The sequence below is a fragment of the Topomyia yanbarensis genome, chromosome 3, assembly GCF_030247195.1.
Source record: "Topomyia yanbarensis strain Yona2022 chromosome 3, ASM3024719v1, whole genome shotgun sequence".
NCBI lineage: Eukaryota > Metazoa > Arthropoda > Insecta > Diptera > Culicidae > Topomyia > Topomyia yanbarensis.
This window is the reverse complement of record NC_080672.1, coordinates 273,253,364-273,265,546: the sequence shown is the minus strand read 5'-3', so window position 1 is coordinate 273,265,546 and position 12,183 is coordinate 273,253,364. Positions and strand designations below refer to the sequence as shown.

The 12,183-nt window shown below is 38.0% G+C and overlaps 1 protein-coding gene across 23 annotated transcripts in view; it reads left to right on the top strand.

Moving 5' to 3' along the window:
* The window catches only part of LOC131689899 (glycine receptor subunit alpha-2), a 460,749-nt gene that overhangs the window by 291,438 nt on the left and 157,128 nt on the right, over positions 1–12,183 (top strand). For all 23 annotated transcript variants that reach the window (XM_058975262.1, XM_058975261.1, XM_058975263.1 and 20 more), the window contains one exon: positions 7,437–8,522. In XM_058975262.1, coding sequence (XP_058831245.1) covers positions 7,447–8,522 — 1,076 coding nt within the window. In that variant the 5' untranslated portion in view covers positions 7,437–7,446. The remainder of the gene's footprint in view (positions 1–7,436; positions 8,523–12,183) is intronic.

The following is a 12,183-nucleotide window of genomic DNA, read 5'->3' as shown; positions in this document are numbered from 1 at the left end:
AATTTAAGAATGAGACAGCAGAGTATCTACTTTGTGATTGCAGCGCTCTTTATTAGTTACAGATATCCAATTCTTCAAATCCTAGTAAGGTAATCAGATTCATTAAACGAGTTGATTCTATCTCAACTATGAAGGGAAAGCTGAGGTCCATAACATCAAATTGAGTCATACCACAATATTCCTTTAAATGGTCGCAGTAAAAATCAAGGCTCTACAAGCTTAAAAAAGTAATGATGCCACACTCTGTATATCATTCTCGATTGATCATATTTTTCATTAATGTTAAAGTTAGATAAGTCTTACCATTAAACAATCATTTAAAAAAATATGGCATTATATATTACACATAAACGTTCCATTAACTACTCCCGAATATGATAGGAAATCTCAAGTATGGTAAAGTTAAAGTGAAATGCTTTTTATTTAACACCAAAAATGTGGTGGTGAAATTATGGTTGCGACATGATTAAATAAAGGAAACTTGCTCTATTCGGACCTACCTAAATCGCCTTTTTATGTAGATAAATGTGAAATAATTTATCGGTTAAAGGTCCTAATTGTTAGTAAAACCTCATTTTGGGCCATAAAAATGCATTAGCAGTTTCTGATCGGGTAGCCATGGTAGCGCTACCCGATCAGAAACACATAACAAAAAGATTTCAAAACTATATCTCGCGTTGTTACTTGTAATAATTTTCTGTTATTTTAACTAACGAGACCAAATTCATAACACAATCTGTTATGAAAATTTTATTGTGTTATAATCTTGTTATTTCATTTTGCTTGGGTAGGCGACGGTATGCAAAAGCCAATGTTTTTTTCAGGGTAATTCAGACCTCCCTACGGGGTAATTCAGACCGTTATTTTTTATTTTTTTTTACAATGGAATTATGTTTACCTATGATATCTTTATTGGAGAAACTGATTGAGAAGCAAAATGTGTTAAAAATTATTCTTGGTTGTCACAGCAGTCGATTGGTGCATCATGTATTCTTCTTTGCTATGGCGTAACAATCGTGTCCGCAGTAGGGTTCGCAGTACCGACCCTTTTTGGCGAGAACCGGTACTACGGTACTGAAGCCCTCAGTACCGGTAGTACCGGTAAAGTACCGGTAGTACCGGTAAAGTACCGGTACTCGAATATTTTTTTTAAAAAAATCGAAAAAAGCTTCAAAGTGAAATTGCATGCTTAAACTGATGACCTTATTCTCAGATGATTGATTTGTGCTGATCAAAAAAACATGTTTATTGTTTTTAATTGCTTCGGTATGGCATGACTCATTTCAGCAGAAGATATTTTTCGTATGCAGTACCTTTTTTATTCCGAAATCGACTTTCTTCGATTTCACGGATTGTAAATGTAAGAAACCCTATTAACAACAATAAATCAAAACGATCTCCGAGCAGGCTGCTCGCTTTTTCCCTCTTGCTTTTCTGTAAATTGGTTTCGACCTTTATGTCGTTTGCCTACTGTTCTCTAATGCATACCAACGCTCCTTGCTTTCCTGTAAACTATGGAGTTTTGCTGTCATCAATAATTACAAATCTCCCCATTTGAAGCAGTTTACCAAGTCTAAAATTGTTAGCTACTAAATCGCTTTTCGTTCTTTTATAGATAAAGGTTTAAGAGCAAACCAAATACAGACATGACTTAGACCATAGTCTTATTACGCGCCACCCAGTGAATAATGGAAACCAATTAGAATGTCGCTAATAAAAAATCATAGCAAATTTTTACGTCCCTGACACTAGATGTGAATATTTTGAAATTTAGTTCAAGATTGTTAAAATTTAATTTCTCAGCGCACTCGCGAATATTTTTTTTCTTGTGTTGCCTTTTTTTGTCGTTGAGAACTGATGTGTCCACTATCAGGGAGCTCTCTGTGCGAGCCTTTTGGTGTGGGGGTGATGGGCGGGCCTATTTAAAAAATAAGATCGGTAAAATTTAATTTCGACAAAATAGTGCCCGAATTTGAACATTCCGTTCAGTACAACGGGAGCTAGTAATGTTTAACTTCTAGAATTATTATGATCATGGCCCCACCTCATTCCCCCACAAAGGTGTTAGCTCAACGATATATCTAGAAGGTAATTAATATAATTAAAAGCCATCTTGCAGACCGATATTTTGAAACTGGTCCCCCTAGAGAGTCCACATATTTTTCATAAAAAAATTGTATGGTACCGAAAATACCGGTACTGGCTTTTGTTCCGTACCGGTATTACGGTACCAAAAATGGGTCGGTATTACCGGGATTTTCGGTACCGGTATTACCGGTACTACAACCCTAGTCCGCAGTCGCACTCCGCTGAATGGTTCTTGATGGAATTGGCGGTCTTCATAGCGCCGTACGCGTATTTTGCACAATAGTGGCAAACGTCCTGAGAATATCTGTGTTTTGATCAAGCTCAAGCCTCAAGCTTTCCAAAACACTTACCTGTTATTTTTTTCTCACTTTTATTTGTTACTTCATTCAGGAAAAATCTCATAACATTGATTTGATCAACAAAAGTATGTTAAATATACGCATATCGTACATTCCTGGGTTGCGCACCATGACTTTTCAAGCAACGATTTTCTTTTTGGGACAACCTATTCCGCATGTACTGACATCCTTCCAGTTGACTCCCTACTGTTAAACCCGGTCACAATGGCGTGGTGCACAGATTCACCGAAAAAAATGAAAGGAACTAATTAACCGTCCAATAAATGTGTTTCATCCTATGTATACAGGTTTTAACCATTGATTTTTACGGGTGAGAGCCTTAAAGCAGTACAACTGATTTAATTTTGGTTTTCCAAATACAACAAATAATTTTACATTGTTTCAATACATTCTATTTATTATTCCTTCAATTCATACAACTTTAATTCATTTTTAAGCATTTTCATGCTTCGCCATGCGTCCTTTCCTTTGCTCTTTTCGCTCATGTTGAGCAAGAATCTAATAATCCACGAGAGGGAACATATCTTGTTAACCCGGGAGAGTCCCAGAAACAAATATTTCAATACTGTAATCGTCTAGTTTTAAGATATTTAAAATGCACAAAGAAAAAAATAAATTCGCGCAATCGAGCTAACGCATCACAAAAAACGAACAGAATAAAAAAACTCATTAACTCCGATATCAATAGAGATAGAGTGTCCTCTATTCTCGCGGCCCGAAATTGAGCTGTTTCTGTTTTTCTCATATAGAAAGGTTATACAATGGCTCCCAAAACTAACATTCTCAACAAGGCCTGGAGGGCCAAGTATGAGTCTGTATGTATGTTTTTTATAGTAAGGTTAAAATGATGCAAAAGCCTGGTCTGTAGTACCTATATTAGCACGATGTGGGACTCAGAACTCACTTTCGTGGCTAACCACTAAAAATACTCCTTACTTTTTTCAACCCTTCTTCTCTACTTCAAGGTATTACTTCGTATGCGGCTCATTGTACTTACTTCGCACCTCTTTCTTTTACACATTAGTTCACCGCAGTTATCTTGATTCATGACGTTGCTCGACCTTTGAACCATTCAGTTCTCAACTCTTGCTTTTCGTCTCCATCTATTACGTCGCCATTTAGTTCTTGTGTGGTACGAGTTGAGATACTCAGACAGTGTAACGCAAGCTGAACATAAACTGGTAACCCTGTGCGTGCGCACTCATGCTGAGTACACCCCACGATCTTTGCATCCGCCATTAACACATCCTCTTTCAGGATCCAACCATCAAGCAGGTTAGACGTACAGAAGCACAGCCAGCTGGGTGGTCCCTATTATTTATTACATCTTTGATATACATCGTACAGATTACACTTAATGCTATTACTAGTGTCAATGTTAAAAATTTCTAATTGCAAGCTTATAGTTAGATTTGGTGGTATGGAAGTCATAAACTAAAACAGTTTCGTTGAATCTGCTACCGCATCTGGCTAGCGGATTGTTCTGGCCATATGCTGTGCGGTGCCTGGGAATCCACAGAAGCGGACGATTCCTTATATCACGAGGGGGTACAAATAAATGAATCCTTGAGAGATTGTCGGGATAGTCAATATTGTTCGACAACATATCGAAAATGAACATTCTTTGCAAGAACGTGCGGCGAGACTCCAGCGTTGGCAAATCTAGCAACATGCATCTATTATTATACGGCGGAAGACGGATAGGGTCGTTCCAAGCCAATTTTCTGAGAGCAAATCGTACAAAACTTCTCTGAACGCGCTCCAGTCGGCTAGTTTGAACGGCGTTGTATGGCGTATACTCCAAAGTGCTCCGGACCAGTGCGCAGTATAAAGATTTCAGTGCGTAGACATCCACAAAATCGACAGCGTTCCGTTTTAGAAAACCAAATGTTGCAAAAGCCTTCGCCGTTGTTGCAGTGATGTGGTCGGTGAAACGAAGTTTTCTGTCGAATAACACTCCCATTCACGGATAGAATCCACCCGCTCAATGACACAGGCTTGAAGAGTATATTCGCAACGCCTTATATTTGCCAAGCGTCCGAAACTTATCATCTTACATTTATCAATGTTGATCCGCACAGCGTTCAGCAAACACCATTCCTCTATATTGGCTATATCGTCTTGGAGCACAGCAGAGTCCAGTGCTGAAGTAATTGAACGAAAGATTTTCAGATCATCAGCATAGAGCAGTTCGTCAGAGTTGATGCGGGTGCAGAGGTCGTTGATGAATAAGAGAAAGATCAGTGGCCCTAGGTGACTTCCTGGAGGCACACCGGTTGGCGTTACGAATGCGCTTGAGCATGTAGTGCCAATTCTAACGTTGTGAGAGGTAAGAATGCAGCCATCTGGTTACCCACTCAGGAAAGCCTAGTCGCTCCAGCTTCAAAACAGCAATGTTGTGGGGCACCTTATCGAATGCTTTTGCGAAATCAAAATATATAGCGTCCTAATGTCGACTTTTGCAGTAGCCCTTAGGATTTCACAATGGCAATCCTGAAAGAGGATGTGTTAATGGCGGACGCAAAGATGGTGGGGTGCACTCAGCAAGAGTGCGCACGCGCAGGGTTGCCGGTTTATGTTACACTGTCTGAGTATCTCAACTCGTACCACACAGTTCTCGTCCACCGTCAGTCGTTTAGCTGCTGATCCCATCAGCTATTTAGCTCCTGTTTCCGTGAGTCATTCAGTTCCCAGCTTTATCACTATCTACTCGGATATTCCCCAACGGTGAAGGCTCCATACTCCTACTGAGAGTTCTCCGGTGGCAGAATTTCTCCTAGTACTGATGTCTGTTTCGTGAGCCAATTAAAATCTACCCTACCTGTGTGTATGTGTGTGTCGATAAGTTACCCCATTTGACGATAGCTTCATACCAGTTTTGCTGCGTCATTGGAGAAGGCATACAGTGATACAGCACTGATTATTACATAATTAGCAGCAGCTCGAAATCGGAAGCTATTTTCATGATGTCAGAATCGGACACTGCCGATGTGTTCAGTATAAAAAATTGATGCAAAATAATCATTGATTGAGTTTGCAGCGAACGGATTTCGACAACCTATATGAGGTATTTTTTCTATTAGGATAAATGGTTTATTTAACAGACCTGTGACCTGTGATTTCTTAGGTCACAATATCGTCGCTTTGGTCACTGAGCCCAGCTTGTATATATTTGTAAATATTGTTATTTTTTTGTCGTATAAATAAATAACAGTGTACGGTCTATCTCGTGTATTTGACGACGCCTGTTCTTTGTTTATACTTTAAAATTATTGTTCGTAAATGTCTAAGTAGAATTTAAACGTCAAACCGTTACTACTCCGTGCTTGCATGTTTGAGTCGCGTTTAAGTTCTGCTTAATAGCCCTGGTTGGTGTCAAATGTAGGTTTCGTTATTTATTTGTTCAGAGATTTATTTACTTATTTATTTATTTATATATTTATGGGATTATTTATTTATTTATTTATATATTTATTTATATTTGTTATTTATTTTGCTTGTTTATTTATTATTCATTTTGTTATTATATTTTTTTGTTATAATTGTTCAATATTTAAAAAAATAATCAAGGAAACAAGTACCGCACATTAAATATTCTTGATAGCTTTTGTACTAAAAATATTTCGTGACACCAACCAAAACGATAAAATTTTTGTAAATGTCAACCGTCATCGTCCTGTCATCTCATCATCACCGTCATCAAATGCGGGGTGGGATGCGAGGAGGCGCGGTGGGTATATTTTGGAAAACGGACAGGGCAAGGATAAAATCTACCGCGAAAAAGGAATGCGGTCTCTAATAGTTCATCGGCCCGGAGGAGTGAAGACCCGCAGCAGCGATAGTCACCGACCACAAAGTGACCGCGCGTTTCGTTGAAAGTTTTCGGTATTTGTGCCAGTCGATCCTTAGGATCTTATTTCCCGCCGTTCAGAACCGCCACACGAACGCAAAGTTTTGTTCGGCCAGTCGAGTGGGATAAGTGTGGTTACCGGTTTTTATAGTACTACAGAAGTACGAGTACGTCGCGAGTGCAACAAAAGGTCAGTGTTTGGCGAAGTCAAAGAACGCCGTTGAAGACACCATTCCCTAAGTACCGGTAGGGTTTTGGTGGTAGTGACCGTAAAAGCTAAACATCCCACTCGACTTAGTGTTAGACACTCGTGTTTTAACAGTGCGCATTGTACCACTCCCCGGGCCCCGTAGTGAAACGCAGGCCTCCGCTACGAATAGGCCGAGTTGCTGCTTCATCTGGAGTCCCCCGTCGCCATCGTCCGTCTGTTCCTGAACCACCCTCGAAGCCCATCCCGCATCCAGCATGAAGAAAGTCGACCAACGATCATCACGGCCGCAACGGTATCGCCAAGAGAAAGTTTTCGTCGAATAAAAGTGCGCAAGTAAAAATTCAAAAAAAAATATTTTCTGTTTCTTTTTCAAAAGAATAACTAATAATAAATTAAAAGTGTAAGGTCTCTATATACAAGTTGTGTCGTCCATTTTGTTTACAGTGCATTCCTTTAGGTACTTGTTTCCGCCGAAAATTAATTACGATTCGCTCAGTGACCATAGTGTGGGAAGAAAAGTCCGCCCAGTGTGAATTTCTCCAGGAGACCGTAGTGAAACGACACTAATAGCTGGTGAGTACAGTGTGGCCCCACCACCACAAGTAAACGTTACGAAACCGATACGTAACAGACCCTAAAATCTTACCACAAAAAATGAACACGTTAAATTTCCGCCATTTCAAAATAATCTCGTCAAGATTGATTCTGCTTTTGCTGAGATTATTATATGAGATTAGTACACACACGCACACATACGATTATTGTGCCAATCCGGAGATTGGAATAGAAGAATCGGCATCGGAAAAAATCTTGGAAGTTTGAGCAAGTGCTTTACATTTCTTACATAATCAAAAAACAGTGATTTATATTTACAACATGCAATTTTCCATACTTTCCTAATATCGGTTTTCTTTTTCGTCTTTTGCAGATGTCCTAATATGGGTTACACGTGCGAACAACCGCATCATCGCACGTCACCTTCAGAGCAAAGTTGGATCGAACCATTAACCTGCAGTCAATTGTCGGCGCCAGTGACACTAAAAGCAACTGGCTCTGCCACTTTCCCCATCACCAGCAGCAACAGAAAATACCAAAAGCAGCACCGGAAAGCCTGCAGCCAAAGCAAACCAGCCCTGCCGGGACCTCACGTCGCCAGAACCCGGCTGACATCGGAAACCGCTTGTTTCGGAACCAGTTTCCATTATCCATTCAACCTTTTCCATCCGTTTCACTCATACTCACTCCAGTATTCGACGATCATTTTAGATAAACTCTCGCAATTTATCACAAAACATGTAGCCGCGAGAAGTAGCTCCATCAGTAATACCACAACATCATACGTCCCTAAAGCGAGCCTTTCCGACCAGCCTCCAGTATCACCACCGCTAGCTGCTGCACCTGTACATCTGCATTCCCACGATACCGGATGCAGGTCATTTCCAACCGAGTCTGCCTTAGCTAGCGCACCGGAATACCAACAACATTCGTCATCCCGGGCCTCCGTCAGTACCAGCACGGGACCGGGAGGCACCACTTTGTCATCGTCATCGTCGTTATCACCGCTGCCACCGCCGTCGTTGTCTTTTGATCCATCGAGCGCACCAGTTGCATGCATTGGCAGTACAGCAACCACAACTGGTTGCACTAAGCTGACACCCTCTTCGTCATCGTCGTCGCTGTTGGAATTAGCATCATCATTATTACCACCACCACCATCCCTCTCCTTACCGACATCTACTTCGTTTCGTCACGATTTTAGCCATCAGCTGCCTTCAACGGCTCCTCCTGTATCACACCCGACATCATCGACAGCGATTTTGACCTCTGCAACTACGACTGCGACTACGACTGCGGCTGCGACAGCGACAACGACGACGGCGACGGCGGCGGCTAAAGCTAGTAGTAGCCATTATCTTGTAAGACACTCACTCTGTTTGTACGCCGCGTCTAGCGTTATATTAGCATTATGTTATCTAACAATACCAACAGTTGCCTCAGAAGCACCACACACTATGTAAGTATATACGAAGCAACAACATTGTATTTACTTTTTGTAGCATTGATATATGGGAGAGCAGAGAAGATACACAGTGTTAATTGACCTGTTTTTGCATAGTATGCAGGAATTAAACCCCTGGCTTTATCGTTTATGAGAACTAATTGATTGTTTTAGTTTTTAGTGCTCGTGCAATGCTTCGTTTTCTTATTGAATGAACATAATCAGACGAAATAAAATTGAAAGCACAGATGATCAATCTTCTCCGGTCTCCCATAATGTAATCACTTTTATATGACACCACTGATGGCTAGTAATTGCTTTCGCTACGCTTGTACCTAATGCTTCCTTTCTTCATAATTAGTCATAGCAGTACAAAGCTGATGGGCATACTTAAATCAAAATGATGATTAAGTCAAACACTAAAGTGCGTCAGGCTGGTTTATGTGGATTTCTCCGAAAGTCTTCCAAATGTTAAGGAGTTACATACCGTTTTATAAAATATTGAAAAAAAAAATTCTCTCTCTCTGAATGTATAACTGTTTAAGAATATTTTCCCAAATTTTCAAAGGGATCCAAGCAACAGATCTCACACTGGAGCATTCATACATCAAACCTGATCAAAATTATTTTTAAGTTTTTTGCTTAACAAAAATCTCTTAAATTAATGGGATTGTCATATAAACGGTCAAAATTATACTACATCTTTGCCCGTTTTTAAAAAAAGTTTCAAGGGCCCAAACTTTTTTTTTATTTTGAAGACTTTATTTTATATACGTAATTTTGTTTTCGTTAAAATGTATTCCAATGTGAACCTAATTTTTTTTTAAATAAATGTTTTTATATTTTAGTATTTTTTAAATAACCAAATATGGCGATTTTTTCTATTTTTTAGATTCGCGTTGAATAGCTTGATATAAACTTTAATTTGATATCGATATCATGAAAATCGATCATTCTGTTCTCTTGCAATTCGGGAAGCTATCTGAAAGACCATTTCGACATTACGCAGCTTAGGGTTTCAAGTAAATAAAACAATGAAAAAATGGAAAGAAACTTCACAGTTTAAAACCAATGTTTTATGAAATTTAAAAATAATAACATCTTCCAGGTGGTCGGTGTTAAGTCAGACCGGACTAAGTCGCAAAATATCAAAAAATGAGATAATGATAGCACTGGCTAAAGAATTTCGTCAGCTACATTCGACTTTTGCCAGATTTGAAATATGTAACAATAAACAAGAATTATGGCAAAAATTAATTTCCTATCATAATGTAAAGGATGCTGCGATTCAAACTTTAAACTCGTTTTTCTCGAAATCAATATTTTGTCACTTAGTCCGGTCTGACTTACCACCGACCAGGTAACAATGTGCTTTTGTGACCATCGAATTTTTCTTACGAACTAGGCTTGGGACCGAGAAGAACCAATCTAAATGATGGCAAGGGTTTATGGTTTCAACTAAATCATTGCGAAAAAATTGGAAAAAAACGGAAAGAAACTTTTCATCACAATGTTTCATCACATCTGTAAAAATAACATCTTTCAGGTGAAAATGAACATTTTTGACCTTCGAATTTTCCTATCAACCTCTGCCCGGAAGCAGAACAAATTGAATGACACGTTGTATGCACTATTACCGCAATCAGAGCAGCACACCAAACATAGGCGCATTCGCTATACGTACCGCCTACCTATGCAGTACCTTCGCTCAGCGAGCGTGCAGATGTACACCCGTGTGGGTATACCAGTCACACAGGCATACAGTGCACCTCGCACTTCGAACCCAACTGAACCGGCATTGCACATTGGTCCAGAATGTGAATTTAGCAGGAATTTTAGCTTTCTGCTAAAATTAAATGACTTGCAATATATTTGCCAATTTGTTGTATTTTGCAATTCCCTTCTTTTTATTAAAACTGATGCTAGGGTGGTTCCAATTTTAGCAATATTTAAAATTGAACTTTTACGGTTTCAGATAGAACTTTACTGTTTTGATGAAGTTGTAGAACAACACATTTTGGACAAATTTGCTGAAGATTTGCAAGCTCTAATTTTTATATTTTTCATTGCACGAGAAATCCAAATATAAACTTTGGCGTGTTCCTTAAAAAACAGTTTTATTTCTATAACCTTAGTAGTTCTTATTTTACCCAAAAGTTCCCCTTGGCCAGCTTGAGGATTACTTTAGGGCGCATAATTTGCTTTAAAGCAGTAAATACTAAACTTTTTTCGTTCGAAGGTTGTGAGTACGTTTATATAAAAACTATAACTTTTTCAAATAATTCTTCGATTAAGGTACTTCACATTAAATACTGTTATTGTCATATAAAATAGCATGCTTTGTAGACCACCAAAAAATGGCCAAAACGATATTTGTTTTATATTTTGCAGTATTTACTCATTTATATTTGGTAAAAAATATACATAACTTTCTAACGAAAGAAACTAGAGCTTTGGTATATTAACACAAATTGTTCTCCTTAAAATTATCTGAAAGATTTCTAAATTGATCTTAAAGAAAAAACAAAACTGCGAAAGTCATACAAAGAAATCCAGTTTTAAAGAAACAGCCTAGTTTTTTTTCTGGTAAATTTCTTGAAAAATGAAGTGTACACGGTATAGAGTTTCAGTGTCTTCGACAGTTTTTTTAAAATTTTATTTTATCCAATTTTCTGGAAGACAGCTAAACTCTATCTCGAACCATTAAAAAAGTTATTTTTTTCTGATTTTAAAAAATTAGAACCACCCTATCCACTCCTTAAAATAATAGAAAACTATTGCAAAGTGCAATATTTTATTGTAATTCATGAAAAACCAAATTTTTAATATAAAATTTTCAGCTTTCGTTTTTTTTCAACCTATCCTTCAGATGTTTTCAGAGTTTTTGAAGACGAACATAAAAACTCTAGTTTCCATCATTCAAAAGATAAAAGCACTTAATATATTTTTTGCTCAATTATAAATTCATGATTATAATTGAATTATCTTGTGTTTGTCCCAGAAAAATTTCGCGCCAACTCGAACAAATGTTGGCAGCGCCCTCTCAGATTTTAATGAAACTTTCTGTACATGAAGACTTTGTCACAAAAAGCCACTTTGCATACTTTGTTTTTCTAAAAATGATCTAGCCTGTCTTTTGAAAAGGGCCAAACTTTCTTTACCATTTTTTTTTCAAATGGCTCTAGTCTATAAATGACAAGTCCTACAAAAAATGTTGTAGGAGTGATTTTCACAACATTAATCAAATTTTTGAAAAAAAATATTGAAAGCATTCTTCATTGACTCCTACACTGAAAAAATCGATTTTAAAAATTTAAAGTCGATTTACAAAAAAAAACATTTTTGATTCGGATGAAATTTTGTTCCAAGATAGATAATTATATTCCCTACCTACCGTCAAAAATTCAAGTTAGACACTTTGAAGGAAAAAAAGTTATTTGAAAAAAAGCTTTTCCTTGTCCAAACTGAATTTTTATTTTTTCAGTGTATTTTTATCGAAAAATAAACCAATGAAAATCATAATCATCTCAGAATCAATTTTCCCAGCTGCTAGTTGCCTGATGCATGCAAAAAGTATCAGTAACGAATTTGGTATATATTCATAACAAACTTGAATGAAGACTGGAGGATTGGAAGATGAGAAGACTGGAAGACTTGAAGACTGCAGTTCATTTGT